Raw genomic sequence first — 18,157 nt, 5'->3', positions numbered from 1 at the left:
TACTTTTTCTCTCTCAAGTAATTAATCTTCCGTGAATTCACCGAAATTATACTGTTCCAATCCCTACTTTGAATTCTTTTAATTTTTCGCATTCTTTACGCTAGATCGATTTTTCAATTTTGATCAAATCTATATGCTAAAAGATCAATCGCGTTTTTCGAAAAATTATTGCTTCTCGAAAATGAGGATTCGTATCCAGATCAGTTGTCAGGAATAATTGGCTAGTGGCGGACTATCGATCTTTACTAAAACATGGCTCTGCGGATATATGAGATCCAAGGTAAGCCGGCGCAACGAACACGAGGCTTAAGTCACTTAGGCTAAAGGCACCAGCGCTCGTAATGCGTTCACGTAATGCAGGTAGTATGGACCGGAGACGCGGCGCGCCGCTAATACACGGGACTGACGTAACGGCGACCGGGGGCTTTAAGTGAATTAAAGTCGACGACGGGGGCGAGTGAGCTTCGACCGGATGTCGAGTATGCTGTTGCCATACGTTTCGTTCTCAGTTTCCCTCATCTTTTTCTCATTCCGGTCATCTCGTTCGATCATAGAAACGAATCTATAGCGATGTATTGTGCTCGTCGAATGAATTTTTTCCGAAGAAGTTGCACGCGAAAAAGTAAATTGTCGTGAGAATGTTGGGTAGCTTTTGGAAAAGTACGTCGGAAAAAGTTCTGTGACCGAGTGTGAGTTACAATGTAAGAAATGTGTAAATTGTAATATCCGATACCGAATACTTTGACTAAATTACTTCGAGATGACTTGAGTGTTGTAAATCTTTTTTTCGTGCGACATATCGAAAGAATTTTAATTCAGGATTTAATCACAAATATATATTTAATATATCGAATGTTGAATTAAAATTAAAGAAATAAATTCAGGCAATCGCAAGAAATTTATCGATCAAAGTATCGATGCCGAAAATTTGTTCGGCAAGCATTCGTCATAAAAATTGAAATTGTCACAAATTGAATACGTCACATTTCGCCGATTAAAGAGAATGCGAAAGGGGAACACTTTAATGATAGCTTCCTGTATCTTTCAATCTGTACGAACTGCTTTCACTTCCGCATTCGATGTAATCATCCCGTTTATTGATAATTTAATCATATGTGTTAAACGACTATATCCTAATCGTAGGTGTGATGTTAAAATTTCAGAGAGCGAACTAGGCCTGTGTCGTAGCGGTTCCCTAAAGATTTTACGGACCAGCGATGTCGATCGCGTCGTCGCGCGAGAACGAGCGCCTCTGACAAATGCGGGATCGTCGCCGTCATCAGCGTCGTCCTCGTCGTCGTCATCGTCGGTTGCGTCGTCGGATAGATGCGCGAGCTGCAGCATCAACAGATCGTTCCGGTCCGCCAGGCGTCACGCACCAGCGGGTGATGCACCTGCGCCGGAGTATCTCGCCAGGAGCCTCCTGCAACTCGGATGTCCTGCCGTGTCGATGCCAACGTAAGTCACATTTCCGGCATTCACGTCCACTCTAACTCTTTCTCTCTCTCTCTCTCTCTCTCTCTCTTTCTTTCCGAGAGATAGGATATTAATTATAATTGATACGATTTTGCGCGCGCATCGAGGTGACAATTTTTCGCCAAAGGCACGTCAATCGCTTCATTTTCATGGTCATGAATAAATATAGAAGTGATTTGCGTGACACTCGCGTTGGTGTGACGTCGGAAAGTGAACTCATTAAAATTATATTGGTCACGATTCTACTCGACAAATTGTTTATCATTCGGCCAAGGCGAGTACATGGCGAGAAGGGATCGCGTCGACGGGCGGGGCGCATCGTCTCGAGGGTTAGTCCCTATTGCGCAATTCAGGTATATGACGTAACACGGGAGATGCGAAAAAGATTCTATCATGTCGTGTTTGCATGGCCTGCATGCATGCTCACGAGAAGCGGAGGCGGAAAGAATAATCTAATCATGCCTTTCTCTCTCGTCCGTAGTCCGATGCATTTGAAATAAAGTATATTGTTCGCGCAATAAAATCTGCTGCTGCGGAATCGCAATGAGACAAGAGTTTCACTAATACAGTATGTAATGAGATTGTTGTGTGAACAACATTTAAAGCTATCCTTTGCTGCGTACCCTGACGTATTCTAGTTCTCGTGTTTAGACCCCCTTTTGCCGGCCTCGAAAACGACGTCGATCGGACTTCCGTGATCGCGAATGGGAACGAACGAGTAGAAGAACGAGTTGTGAGCGGTCCCTCCTTTAACGAGGAAGTCATTTTCGCATTTTCGCGAGAGCCTCGTCGAACAATTAAACGTTGGCATGCGGTTATTGACAGTGTCGACACGATGTACAGTCGATGCGCGCACATCTATTACAAATGGAGAGAAATGATGTGAAAAAAAGATGAGAGAATTGTCAATTGACGCGAGAGGCCAAAGCTACAATTATCCCACATGAAAATTAAATTTAACGAAGTTGTATTGCTTCCAATTCTCGAACTTTTACTCAAATTTTAAGATGTTAAAATTCTATGTCAAGGTAAAGAGCATATATGTATTGTGTACGAAATAGAGATAATACATCTGTAAAATAACTATAGTAAAAAAATACGCGGATATACATATGCATAATGGGAAGAACACAGGTGATGAAAAATATTGATGTTACATAGTGTATCGTGCCACAGATAAATATCTCCCAAAAAGAAAAAAAATATATAAAAATAACAAGTCAACAAGAGGCAAGATAGATAGATAGATAGATAGATGGGAAAACAAAGGGGAAGATGTCTAAGCGAACATTTACTAGAAGATTGATCACATAATTTTCTTGAAGGAGTAAAAGGTGAGAGGTGAAGATATTAAATTGTCGAAACACACACGCGCGATCGCGCAACTGTTTTCAACGCTAAATGATAAAAATCAGACGAAAGGTAATTCGCGTGAGATTCTAGACGAAAGAGCTTAGTAGACAAATTCCGTGAATCATATTCGAGTCCAGTGGTCGTGATCAGCTGATCGACTGTCACAGCTGTCACTTGCCGTGTCCGTTTCGAAAGACGGAGCGAAAAGCGGAAGCGCGAGCCTCAGGATTCATCTTGAAGCGAGGTTCGCATTAATACAAACCAGTCTCTGGCTGCTGGTATGTGCATCATCATATAGTCATATAGCCACGGCGATGATATTCGGTCAATAGGTGAGTCGCGCGGCGCAGACGCGGCAATCGCAGTACCAGTCTGTCTGTCGCGCGCGCGCGTGTATGTGTCCGCTCACATACACGTACAGCCGCGAAAGCGATTGCCGAGAGCGGAGAGTAGAGCGGACACGCTTCGCGTCGCATTGCCGTATTCTTCCTCTCGTCGTCAGGACTCATCCGGAATATCGAAGCGGCTGCGGCGCTTTACGTCTTTGTCTCCTGCTCCCGTGTCGTCTCCTGTCGCGGTTATCGCATTTTCTCTTCCAAAGGGCGCGCTTGACTTGTGGGAGGAAGGTGTCCTTGTCGACGGTCGTTGGACGACCATCTCTGGTGATAGTTTCTCTGGTGATAATCGGCAGGATCAAGAAAAAAAAATTGAGAGACTCGAGAACATCAAGGAGCTCGAAGAAAGGAAACGTCGATCGTTATTGATATTTCGAGAGAAATCTTCTCTGAAAGAAATAATAGAGAGGAAAGAATCTATCTCAGCTGATGAGGGAGAGTTTCTCATCCTGGGGCGCGGACTCCGTCGTTTGATTCGCATGTCACGTCGACGAGAGGCGAGAAGCGGAAGGAGGATGCGGGAAGATTGGGATAATTGAAGCTGCGTTTCGCGCGCGTGGGGCAAGACCCAGTTCCAGCTTAGAAGAAGGCTTTGCATGTGTCCGCCGCTGTGAATAGCAACAACGCAGGACAGTGGCGCCTCTCTACTGGACTGCTAGTTACGATAATACTCACCGCAGGTGCGAACGAAGGCCAGGTTGACACCGGCTGAAAAAAGTGCCAAAAGTAGTTGATTCTTCGCTTATATATTGACCTAACCGGTCGTCGTCGTGAAATGTGTGAGGTTGTCATGTACATTTTTTAATAGAGCTATGTATATATAATTGCACAAAATATTTAATTTTTTTTTGTATTATAATCGATCAAATTAATTGATTTAAATTATCGTTTAAACTCATCAGAAAAATTGCGAGAATATCTTGTATAATTAAAAGATTCATTTTGCAGATTTATTTTTGAAAAAAAAAAAAAAAAAATACAATTGATGGTAGAAAATTGAAAATATTAAATTTAGATTAACACTTGCTCAAGTTTTTAAAGAAGTCAATAGACTGAACTCTTCAACTCGAATCATTGTAACGTTATTGTCATTCTTAATGTCGCCGCGCAGCATCATCGCATATGTAGACATGCTTATAATGCTTGATTTTTGCTTGATTTTCTTCACAGTCGCTTCAATTTTATCGCTATTATGCGTGCAATTTCGAAGAACTGCCGACGATTAGTAGCAATGCCTCCAAGTCCTTGCCAAGACCTTACGAAACCCCCCGGGCAAAAGGTCACGGAACAAAGATCACGTTCGCAGTTATCAGTTGTATTACAAAAGACGAAGAGTTAATAGAGACAAAGTAGATCTAAATATCGACTGTACTAATCGACTGTGATTTTATCAGTTGATAGATCTAACATTTGCATTTGATTTTCGTATAGCGGCGACCTCATTTCGCATGCTAACGCGGATAAGAGAGAAAGCTCATAAATAATTCTATTCGATGCAAATTCGTACATGCAGTAGTATACTATACTAGTTGGCAATTTGGAGGTTCGGTGCTTCATCAGTGATTCGTCACTCGACAAAGAGAATATGGTCTCGCGAGTAAAAATAGTTGGCGAGGTTTAACGTGAACAATGCGTTTCGTCGCAAACGAGCGCGAGATATGAAATAGGAGAAATCGTTACATTCGTAAAGTAATAAATGTAAAGTAATAAAAAAGGCCAGCTTTTTTCTCATCAAACCAACTTTGTTGCGGTCGTGATAAACATTTGGCAGTTGCGACAGAGACACTATTGTCCTGTTATGGACACGCTCGTCCGACATAACGAATATGATAGAAGCAACGATAGAGGATTCTTGAAATTTGCCTTCTCTCGCTCACATTGTATATTTCCAAAATAACATATATTATTACTTTGGAAATATACTTCCGCGATAATGCGCCTGCACTGGCGAAACGCCAACGCGGGCTAAGGACGATCGATTCCGCAATCTTGTCTCTGCTCTACGAAATGGATGATATAAGAATTTCCAGAATGAGAATCAAAATGGAAAGAAATGAAAAATAAAATGAGTGTGAAATTGTAAGTGCGCTGGATTTTTAAAATATAAATTAGGATCGCGAATCCTCTTACAAATGAGCGGATGATATTTTTCACAAAGTTTGTTTTACTTAATATTATTACACCAATTTCTTTTTTAGAAATACTCTGCACTAGTTAAAAACTGGTTAGAAAGCTTAACTTCGAGAAATTACGTTTTGTTTTATTTATAAATTTTCTCGTAGTCCTGCTAAAGAATTATTATTTTTTTTTTTTCTTAAAAAATTACATCGTGAAAGTCTAAAATGTTTTTTTGATTTAAAATAATCAAATATATTTTAATTAGAACATTTCATAATGGAGGGAAACGTCATGCTGCAACAAGATGAATAAAAACATTGTTGCAACGTTACATTTATGCTTGTCCTTCACTTTTTCCGTTTTGTTAAGAATCTTGCGAACGAACGATTAAAGTATTCTTACAGGATACATTTAAGATATCGCTAGCGCAAGAAGCCGAGCGAACTGATTTACATGCAGCAATTGCTTCAGTATGCGAAGAGCGTGTTTCACGGGAGATTGGAATCTTTCTATTACTCTCATTGAAGCATGCATTGCGCGATCTGGCATCTGTCGCGTCGAGATGAGAGCAATTAACTCGCGGCTTGGTTAACTCGACTAGTTAATTTGCCGATTCGCGTCGATGAGATTTGCCACGCTTTTAGCGACAGCTGATCGCATTTAATCTCGAACTGATAAATCTACGCGCCTTGTACGTTGTTGTGCTATAACCGATTAAATATCCATTTTTACGCAGTTATCAATATTTAGCTTACATATGATTTGATTTTTTTCTCGTATTATCACATTGCCAAAAAAAAAAAAAAGAAATGGAATCTATCAACGAATCTTTATTATATTTTTTGCGATAAAAATTGCATATTATTTTGAAATTTAACTTTTTATACATACACATGTATCTTTCGTCTTTAAGAGCGGATCAATACATCTGCTAGGGTTATATCGTACGATACAATTGTGTGATCTAAACCCACGTTAACTAATCGCCGTGGAAAATTAAATTAAAATCTTAATTCTTCCCTTCCTTTGATCGGACATTCTTTCGCTTATTAATATATGATGACTCGTTCTGTTTTAGACCTCGTGGCGGTATCGGATCGGAGCAACCGCCGAGCAGCGACAGCGATGATTACACCACCGCCCATCATCAGGGCGCAGGTGGCTATGGACAAAACCTGGACGCTTACACCGTGCCTACGGTCCAGGTGTCGGGCCCACCAAACACCGATGAATCCGCTTCCGTCATCAATGGGTGAGTGAATAAACAATATCGTTCTAAAGACGATTGTTTATATTTTTTTTTTTTTATTAAATAGGATCAGATTTATAATATATATCAAGTGAGATTAAAAAGAAATTTTAAAGAAGAAAGAAATGATTAGCGATGCTTTCATGACCGTAATTATATATGTATAAACGTTTTAATTCTATAGAGAAGGATAGAAGGATTTTTTTATACAAAAATATTTAATATTACGCTAATTGATTCGAGATCTTACGTTTTTCACGCTTTGTTTATCATAAATTGACGCATTTATTCTTGGAGTATAAACGATTTTATGAACGAATTGCGTGTAACGTGGATGAAGATACAATCGCATAAAGATTTTAATCAATAGCTAGTAATAGATAATTTGGAATAAATATCAAGCGAGTCTTTTGAATCAATGATTTTTACATCATTTAATTTTCTATTACACCATATCTTAATTAATGTCTATAATATTTTCAAAATATATGAAGCCTAATTAATGCAAAGAGATATTTTAATAACAAGACAATGTTAATAATCAATAATAGTAAATCTACGTAATTTATTTAAATTAATAATTTACAAAAAATATCACTACTTTTTACACAAATAATAATACATGTTTCTTTTTATTATACACTAATACAAACTTATATCTATCTCTTTTTAATTTTATTCCATTAAAAAAAAATCTCATTACATTTAATTCATAGATTCAATTATATCAAGATATATAATGAGATATGTATAACATTTTTATCTAATTTGCACTATAAACTTTGAACTTATCACCAAATATTTTAACAAAATTTCGTGTAGTATTTGATTAGCGAATATGTGTATCGATATACACCGACGATATACCGTTTAATCGCCGTAATATAAGCGTGCGTGCGATTTTAATGAGCCGATGATTAGCCTCCTCTTCCTCTTGCGCGTCAGGTGTTCGTCGCAAGACGCAGGCAGGTAGGTAACGCGCCAAGTGATAAATGGACGATTGGTACATCGCGTTTGATAAGCGCAGCGTTGTTGTTGCGGTATCGTCAACCGAACCGATCGCGTATTTTCGTATATTCTCGTATCATTCGGTATTTCGCCGCGTTTATAACCAAATCGCGCGCTATCACCTTATCGCGCTGTGCTAATGATACGCTCCGGCTGACGCTGTTTGGCGAGTGAAGAGTTTCTCGATTTCCCGATTTTGCTGGATGAAAATAAAGAAGAATCGATAAGGAACAGCGCGAATTTTTAGTGACGCGATTCTAACCCGTGGCCGAAAAAGCAAAGAGAAAGTATTGAGTTGAATAATCCTTTCGCGACGATCAAGATTTTCCGTGTGTGACGTATGAATCGCGTCGCCATTTAGTGGTACGACGAGATGATGAGGACTCGTAAAACAAGAATGTCACTGCGAATCCATCGATTCGGACTTCATAGTAATAAAGAGAATGTATCGGCGGTGTCGAGAATCTCTCGAAATTGCAAGACGCAATTGTTGAGAAACTATGAAGTCGCGTTACACTGGCTGAGAATTAGAAGATCTGCGATACGCGATCAGCGAATGTCGTGTGTGTATCATGAGGAAAAGGCGCATCTGCAGATGAGTGAAAGCGCATCGGAATGGTGAGTCGCGACGGTTTTTCAGCGATGCTTATAGATGATAATTATCCGGAAGAGAGAGAGAGAGAGAGAGAGAGAGAGAGAGAGACAATATTAGGAGAATCTTAAGTTTATAAATCTATAATAATCACAATGTAGCTGAAAAGATTGATTTTATAAAAAAATCTCCAACATACAAATATATAAAATGCCTGAAGATAATTTAGAAGACATAGATTTTTAAAAAATCACTTTTTATTCGATATTTGTACTTTTTTACATTTTTACATACATGGTTAAAATTTAAATTATTTTCACGTTTGTCTCAAGCAACGTTTTGTCCTTGTAAAAAGCTTATCAACTTACACAATTGATAGTTGACCTATGTCATCAATGATGGATATATCATCGCCACGAGATGAGATATCCTTTTAAGGAAAGATAAACAAAGAGAGACGATTTGCTATTTCCCAAGGCTCGAGGCCTTTTACTTGTAAAATATTAAAAAAAAAGTAATTGAATAAATGGAAACATGTTAAAAATGCATTAATAAATTTATGAAAAGGATGAAAATATTGAAATTTGATATTTATAGCTTTTTTTTTTTTTTTTTGATTTGGCATACTAAAATATTGTGTAAAACATGGTTTATTTTAAATCCAACTGTAACTAATATAATTTAATTTTTATTTGTAGAAAATTAAATTAGAAATACAATATAAGTATCTGCAAGAAAGAAATCGTCAGCGAGAAAAATGTACAATAATTATATACGACAGCATATTTCTTATCGGTTCATTCACGGTATATTTACTCTACTTATTCAGTTGTTTTTGCTAAGGATTGTTTCACGATACGAATGTGCAACTTGATAAATGCCTCCGAAGATACGTCTACAATCTATTGTAAATTGTAATGGCCTCATTAGCGGAATAAATAGCAAATGTCGATTCGCACGAATGTGCGTAATATAATGGTCAAATGTATGTATGTGTGTGTGTGCGTGTGTGTGTATCGAAATACTCCAAATCAGGGCTCTAATCTCGCGAACTGTACGCATTGACATACAGCTTTGAGATAGCGAATAAGCGCGATAAGCCATTACACGTTGATCAATATGTTTCACGAGCCGTAAATAAAACGCTCGCGTTTGCCTACTTATTTTTAGAGCAATTTTTTTTTCACCGTTCAAGGGCGAGGTCTGAAAATAAATTGTTAAAGAATTTCTCCATACGCGCTTCTTCATACGTGTGCCTCTTAGCTTATTTGCACAATTTTTTCGCAGGTAAATAAAATCCGCAGATTAATAGAGGATGGAAAAAAGTTTGTTTTTTTTTTTATTAAAATTATAATATTGCTAAGATTATCTTTTTTTCTATTTTATTTCTTAATTAGCAAATCTATCTTAATTGTTATCTTTATCTTAATCTTTTTTGTTACTTATCGAATTATACAAATATAAAAATTCGCATTTTTATATACATTTATTACCAGTAATGTCAATAGTTTGACATACTTAATAACATAATCCTTTTTACAATTTGAATAACTTGAGAGATTTCTATTAATTTCGCACGTTTCGTTTATTGTGTTATTATTAATAGTATCATAAATGAATTCTGGTAGCCAAAACGGAATTTTTGCAATAAACTTCCGCGAGGATAGAAACTTCTTTGTCATAGATAATATCCACGGATAATTATAACAGTGTGTGTATTTTATGATAGTTGGTGAGTAGATATAAGTAAAGTGTTTTTATCTGTAATCCGCGTCACATTAGGAAGCAAATATGAGAGAATTAGTAATATGTACGAATTAGAAAGCATAATAAAATTGAATTTGCATAACTTTAATAAAATAAAATATGATAAAAATAAAAATAAAGAAGAAAGTTGCATATACATATTTGTATGCAAAATTTATATATTCAAGAAAGTAAATAAAAGAATTTTATTATTGGGATTTTTCGTGTAATTACAACCATATTTTAATTGCGTTTCTAGATTCGGAAGAATCGAAATTAAAAAGTTAGGACTTCTAAATTCGTCGAGCAATAATGACAGATAAATTTTGCGTTCGGCATCTTCGATTTAGATTCGGCATTGGTAATTTCGGCGGGCCAAGGCAATGGTGATCGTCATCGTTTAAATGTCAATGTCTAAATGAGTTTGCATTTAAACTATCATACAAAGTGCATTGCTGTTGGTACGAGTTTATCGCTGTCAATTCTTCGCTCTATTTATAGTGCGACCCCTGATCCGACTTTTAATAAAATTCGCGTCGGATATTTAACGAGACGAATTATGCCGAAATTATATCGCATCTCGCAATTATCTTACAGGAGAAATTTAAAATAAGACGTGATTTAATTGGCACGGTATTGATTTATATTTTATATTTCATCTAACAAATTAAATCATATTAAAATTTCAATTTTATTACAACGTATCCGGCGATATGTTAATATAGAATCTCTTGTTTCTCAAGTTATTTTAGTATTATAATTCTGTAAAAAAACTGATAATTTTTTTTTTTTATTTTAATCAATTACCAATAAGTATAAAAATATACCCTTAATCTTTTGTGATAATTTTTTCGAGTGTTTAATCAATATGATTTGAGCATTCCGAATTGTAAAAAAATTGAGTTAAAAACGCAAACGATTTTTTTTCTACACTCAAGATATAATATTGTATCGTTTGTTCATATTATAACATCCAGAAAAATATTTTAAAAAAGAAAAAAGATACAAATCTCAACATTGTGCATTATGCAAAAAAAATTTCATCAGCATTCATATAGAATTACATACAGAATTGCAAAAATAGTTAATAAATTTATTATTGCCACGCTTATATATATTTTGAATTCATAATAATCGAAACGATTTTGTGTCGGACAATATAATTTGTCATACCCTTTACAGCAACTGATAATTATAACGGCAATCAACATCGCACGACCCGCACATATACAGACATTCTGCCAAATGTCATACTTTTGCAATTACACATGAGAGAGCCGTATATCCTCTGCTTTTCCATATTGCGTTGAATGCATCGGCATTTTTTTTTCTTCCGTAAAATTTTTCACGCGCCGTGCGCCGAACGTATCGTGTATCCCAGGCATATCGATTATATATTGCCATTTAGGCGAAAGGCGGGCAAATGTAGAACACGCATCGACAGATTCCCGATCGTGCATTACGGTCGTTCTCTTCCTCTTCCGCATGCTGCCAATAAATTAACGTTATTTGTGGACAATCGCAATTTTTCCCCTCTTTTCTCCCCCGCGTGAAAAAACTGCTCGACAACATATGGATTACGTACGTGATGGGGAGAACCATGTTATGTTATACCAAGTGTTTTCTTTTTTTTATGATTATTGCGATGCACCGCTGGGCATGTAAAAATAAAGGAGATAGCGTTATGGGAACGTGAAACCTCGATAATAAAAGATTAGCGCGACTTTAATGATAATGCGGAAAAACTGGCGCGATCAGGCGTTACTTTCGAGAAACGAAACTTGATGGAAAGTTTCTTTTAGCGGAAATTGGCCTCGCCTAAAACTCTCGAGATTTATATCGCGCGAATCTTTGTTCATGAATCGTATCGTCATCATGTCATCATTTCGCGTGTTGGTCACGGACCGGAAGGAACGAATGCCAATTGCGATGCCTTTGGAAATGAATTAGGTCAATCGCAAAGGTTTTTCTATCTAGGATTCCCCTTCTCCTTCACGGTTGCGATCACTGCGCGTCTTTGTTCTCCTCTCCCACGAAATAGTATCCTAAGGTTTCGCAGGCTTTGACATTAAGGTTAATCTACTTGATCTAGTTTTCTCTCAGGTCTAGTTTTGTACCAGGCATTCTCGATTCTCTCACGGGATGGCACATAGTTAGCTGAAAGTAAATATTCTACATGCTGTAAAGTGGACTTTCTACATTTTTAAATGCAAATGAGCGAGCGCAATAATCAGCTCAATCAGCTCATGCTTGATTAGTGTATATTATAGTGTTTATTCTTCATATGCTTGATTAATTTCTAAGTTGATTTAAAGTTATCGATTAAGATCCTAATTTATTTTTATTTAAAAATTTTTTTCTTTATTTAAATTTAAAATAGAATTTTTAATATAAATCATATGATATTTTGACAATATCGATCATCTTTCCAGCGGAATCGAACTTTTACTTTGAACTACGATTATTTTTTCTGTATTTGTTTTTCCTTTCCGTTTTCTTTATAATCTTTTCTCTTGCAATATAATTCTGATATAATTTCCAATATATTATAATATAATTCTCTTGTAATAGGAAGAGAATTTTTTATTGGTCTCCATCTCGCTCAGCATTCCCTTACAATCAGTTTAATTTTTTTCAAAAGCGGTCATGAACCTAAACTTACATACGTCTGCTATTGCTTTTCGATATCGTTATAAAGATAAATCAAGTGATGTTTACAGACGAATCAATGTTATCGCAAAGGCTTTAAAAATGTATTAGATAACCTCTGTCCTTTTTTTTTGTTATAGAAACAACATTTTATCATGATATATTGTGGCTTGGTTTAATATATTTGTTTTGATTATAAATGTTATGAAATGATTGCGCAAACAGCGTGGTCAGGTCATTCGCTCTTCATCAAAAGCTATTTTATAGACATTTGACACCAGGGTACGTATATATAGAATGTTTTTTTAGAATTAAACGTTCTAATTTAAACTATATGATGAATTTAGGATCTCAAAACAAGTATAAATATTTCTCTAGGGAATATTCTCGCAAACACCTTGTTAGAAAAGAATTTTTTAAATTATTTTGGGATTCTAAATTTATAATGTAAATTAGGATGTTTTTTTTAAATCCTAAAATATCATATGGCGTAAATGAGCAGAATGCACGATCATCTTCTATTAAAAGTTCCTCTATTTTCGCATTATTATCTCGATAAAACACCCGTGCAATTTATCAAGGAATAATGTTTGACGTATCATAGTAGTTTATTACTACACTAAGTACTAAGTTTAAACTTTTACTTGTATTATTTATAATTTATAATTTTTTACCATGTAACGTTACAAAGTTTAAACTTTTGTCTAATTTGTATGGCAGCTTATATGTGAAATCTATAGTGCTTATCTTTATTAATGTTTTTTTTTGATTTTCTGAGATACGTAGATAAAATTAGTATTAGATTACATTTACTTTTAAAATCAGAATTGATTTACATGCACACAAAAAATTGCATCATGTAGCTAGTCGGTTGTAATGTACACAAGCTTTTGTTAAGCTTTTGATACCACTAACAATATACAAACATTAATTCTCCCTATACCGATGCCAGAGTTAAGCTCGGTGAGAAGGATGTGCGCCGCGCGCGCTTGTGATTCGGGTTGTGACATCCGGCTGAAGTAGAAACATTTTGCCGTAATAACGTCCGCTTTAGCCCCGCGCGATATCACGTCGCTCCGCAGGTCAATAATCGCTCTAGAAAGAGAACCCATTCGTCAATCGTCTCGCTATTAATACCGTTTCGTGCTCATAGCATTCTCGTTCGCGTTGATCTTTACGATGCGACGTTTGTGTTTGATTTTTCGACGACGAGAAGAGACCAGCCCGAGGAAGGAACGAACCGGCTAATATATATCGTTTTTGTATGGGTAGGCTTCGAAGGAGAATGCATCCTTTATTATATTATTAATAAAAAAACTCTTTTATAGCGTTTTATAGCGAACAAATAACGGAAAAATCTTAACCAGCCGAGCTTTGACAGCTTGTGTCTGTTATTTACTTCTAATATCTAAGACATTCTTTATGCGCTCTTGTAATATGTAAAATGCAATTATATATTGTAACGTAATTGCACCTTAATTACAAAACAATCGAGCCGCATACGAATGATTTATCTTTGATTGTTGATTTTTTGTAAACGTTCGATATCGTTTTCGGGAATTGTTTTTCCCATCGTCATTGTATCGCGGTGATAACGAAGCGAATAATTTACGGGCTTTATTGCTGAATATTAAAGAGGAAGCGAAAGAGAAGGACAGAGAATTGCGGTGCAACGAACTGTCATTCTCGCCTGCCACGGGCCTTTGCGCGCTGCACTTATCGCGCGATATCAAAAGGCAGATTAACAAGCGTGTGTGCACAGTTGATGAAGGGTCAAATTGTGCGCACAACTGTGCTCTCGTCGGATTGCAACGGTGCATTTTGCGGTTGCATACATCGATCTTAACTGCATCGCACGCAATATGGCGCGTTAATCAAAGAAATGAATGTAACAGCCGAATGTTTAACAAATCATGAATTTTAATCGCTTTTTTAGAAATAAAAATATTTAATATCAAAAACTTGACAAAGGACACAAATTTCCATTACAGTTTCATTCATAAAAAAAAAAAAAAAATTAATTTACAATGATAATGAAACTATATACAAAAATTGAAATTCTCTTGCAAATAGTGCGTGAGAATTAAGAAGAGTACACAGAAAAGAATTTTTTTTTATAAGTCTTATCGTCGTATCTTTAAACGAGAGGCATGATTCGTGAAAAGAGAAACACGATTCGGACATGTCAGTTATCGTTACGCGTTTGATTCACATTAATTGTATATAGCGTACAATGATACAAAGCGCGAAAGAAGATACGAAGCCAGACTGAACATGACGCAAATCCAATGTCGGTGTCGCGTGAGGTTTCATTGGGAGGTCGCATTATATGTCGGATTAATTAAACGTCTGCCCTCAGTTCCTTGGATTTTAATTTCTGGCTGCGTTGGTAATACCGTTTCTATTTGGTCCGTGACCTTATTACATTATGATTCGTGCATTACAGTTCCTATATTGAAATACATGCGTACATAATCGTTTCTTTGCGTGTGAGCAGCGTATTACATTCTCGTGTAAGACGGTCGTTTACAAAATAGCGAGGAAGACACGAGGTCCAAAAACGTAAATTTGCATTTGCAAAGATGTTAATACTCAATTATCTATTGCTATTATTTCGATAGCATAAGTATTATTTATTAATTAATTTAGGTAAAAAGTTTAATTATTTAGAAGAAAATATATTTTTTAATACAGGAAAAGAAAAAGAAATTTTATTAACTAAAATTAAGGTTTTGAAAAGAGATAAACGGTATTTTTATTGATAAAAATTATACATATATATATATATATATATATATATATATATATATATATATATATATATACATAATTTTACTATTCTTTATTTCTTATTTTTGTTCGTTAAATTAAATTCGAGTTTATTTAATAGCAATGATCTTTTAATTCTTTCACGCGAGCAAATATGATAATATATTATGTCAAGATATTTAATCATCTGGCATTTAATTACCTATTGACAATTTAATAATCTCTTTAAGATTAAATTTGCACAAGTGAATAACAAACGTTTGAATTAATAACTGCTGTAATCGACAAATTAATTACGTAATATAATCGTTCATTAAAAAATAAGCAGAAGTTACTTAATCACAGATATAATTTTTTTTTCAATATGCGTCGCGCGTGTCTTTAGAAGCGTCCGAGTAAATGGTCAATATAGCTTTATCGATTACGGATGCTTTTTATTCCGATATAGACGTCGAACTTCGATCAGCATTTCAGCATTTCTTTTTGCCATTGAAGCGGAAGATTATCAGCCTCCGCGCGCGCAGATGTTGCGGCGCTGAAGCTCGGCGGTGGTAGCGACGACGTTATTATCATCGTTGCCTCTCGTCGCAGATATCCTATTGTATAGATAACGAGTGCCACGCGATAGTTTTTTTTTTCACATTGCATTTCTTCCGTCGAGAGAAATAAATGCGGCTCCTCGACTCCAGTCGTTCACGGGAAGGTCACGAAGTGATGGTGCGTTTTAGTGACAGTGTAAACGCATCCGGAAAAGGCAAACAGAGAGAAAAGGAGAGATTCGAGCAGACTTAAGATTTCGTAAATAGATAATATATTCGTGGATTCCCTGAAGGCCATTGTTAAATGATTTCAAGTAAGGAAGACGTTAGTTACTATTGAATTTCGCATTTTTCCTTTTCGTAAGTGTGTTGATTAATTCTAATTATAATTTATAGCTTATATTATTTATTTTTGCCTACCCTATCTTCTGAGATGGACATTAAATTAATTAAATTCCCGTTAACTTTAATTGGTCTTTATAGAAGCAATTTTCGGACAACCAAAGTTTTTGATATAAAATTACGATATACAACATGGAATATTATTTAAAATTATATAAATTTAATAAATTACATAAATTTCAACAAGTTGTGTGTAATAAATCACTCTTCACTGACAATTAAAAAAATATGATAAAATAATTAAAAATAGCTATAATACATAAAGAAAATTATAATTTTTAATAATTTATTGGTAATTATAATTTATTATATTTTAGTGTCGCGAATTTCTAAAATGTTGAATGTTAATTAGAGTGTATGTATATTTTTTGTCATAATTTATCAAAGATGCTCTATAAATTTTCATTTGAAGCAATTGATTATTATCTATTACTACATTATCGAATTTTGTCGAGAGCGAAGATAATGACTTTTAAAATAGAATGCATATCTAATCACGCAACGTGTTTATTCACATATGTTTGGTGCAAATAGCGTGTGTATAAGACATGTTATTTGAAATAACATGCAGACCAACAACAAGTAGAATTCATTGTTTCTAAAGTTATCTAAATGTGTTTTATAAAATATTCAAATTAAACTACATCGCGCAACAATCGTGTTTCTTTGATCGCGTAATATGATATTTCACAAATATCTGTAAAAAGAGTTATATCTATATATTGATGCGTACAAATAAAACTTGAGACATGTTAAATTCTTCTTTTATCAATAAATAAAAATTATTTTATTGTCAAATGTTATTCATTTTTGTTTTGTCTACGCATACACAGCACAAATTTATGAGAGAGAGAGAGAGAGAGAGAGTAGCCATTATCTTAATATTTATGCAAGAATAATATCCTATTTATACGACTGAAAAAATTTGAATATATTATTTTTTACAAGAGATAAGGAAATATATAAAATTTTTATATTTATCCATTTGATCGAAGATATAATATTTTAGCCGGCAATTTTTCGAAAAATAATCAATGAATAATGTTTGCAGAAATTTCTTATCAATGATACAGTTTTAAAGATATAAATAGACATCTTTTAAAAAAAATGCTCTTGTTTATCTTGTTCCGTTTTAATTTACAATCATCAGATTAAACAATGAACAACGTCGAATATCGGCTCTATTATATCATATAGATGCCTTTTTAGGATAGGATTAGAAAACTCACTCGCGTGTGTCAGAGAGTAAAGTAAGATACGGATAACTGTTGGGGAAAATTCTCGAAGAAAATCGCGTCTCATGCAATATGCAATTTGCCGACAATATTGCAAGCGAGTCAAATAAAATTGGCGCGCCATAACAGGCATGCCTGTGAGAGAAGAAGTAAAATGCAGTAATCCCGTAAACTGCCATATTTATTATGTTTTTTAACTCGCGCTTTCAAAGTTACATAATCGTAAGTGTGATAAAAAATTCTCAAACGACGCACATATTGATTTAGCGTAAAAGACACGCGGCATTTACACGTGTTGCAAGATATCGTTCCTACGACGGAAGTAGAAAAAAAAAAAACAGTTGAGCCAGGAATTGTGCGAGGCTTGCAATAATTTAGTAATCGGATCTGCGACATTCGCATCAAGCTACTCGTATGTCGCAATCGATTCGATACAAGTGAGATTTTATATTGTTATTATTGTGACAAATCATATATTGTATCATGAATATCATGCTAAATGATAAATAAATAACTTGTGTATATATATATATATATATATATATATATATATATATATATATATTATTTTTAAATATAAATTTTTAAAGATATCAATTTAATATCAAAATATATAAAAAATTTTT

The 18,157-nt window shown here is 35.0% G+C and overlaps 1 protein-coding gene across 3 annotated transcripts in view; it reads left to right on the top strand.

The window, feature by feature from the left end:
• LOC126854481 (uncharacterized) overlaps positions 1-18,157 on the top strand; it is a 55,470-nt gene that overhangs the window by 7,885 nt on the left and 29,428 nt on the right. For all 3 annotated transcript variants that reach the window (XM_050601268.1, XM_050601269.1, XM_050601270.1), the window contains 2 exons: positions 1,164-1,458; positions 6,421-6,594. In XM_050601268.1, coding sequence (XP_050457225.1) covers positions 1,164-1,458; positions 6,421-6,594 — 469 coding nt within the window. The remainder of the gene's footprint in view (positions 1-1,163; positions 1,459-6,420; positions 6,595-18,157) is intronic.

Source organism: Cataglyphis hispanica, chromosome 14 (assembly GCF_021464435.1).
Source record: "Cataglyphis hispanica isolate Lineage 1 chromosome 14, ULB_Chis1_1.0, whole genome shotgun sequence".
NCBI lineage: Eukaryota > Metazoa > Arthropoda > Insecta > Hymenoptera > Formicidae > Cataglyphis > Cataglyphis hispanica.
The sequence above is the reverse complement of the archived record's forward strand: the minus strand, read 5'-3'. Positions and strand labels throughout refer to the sequence as shown.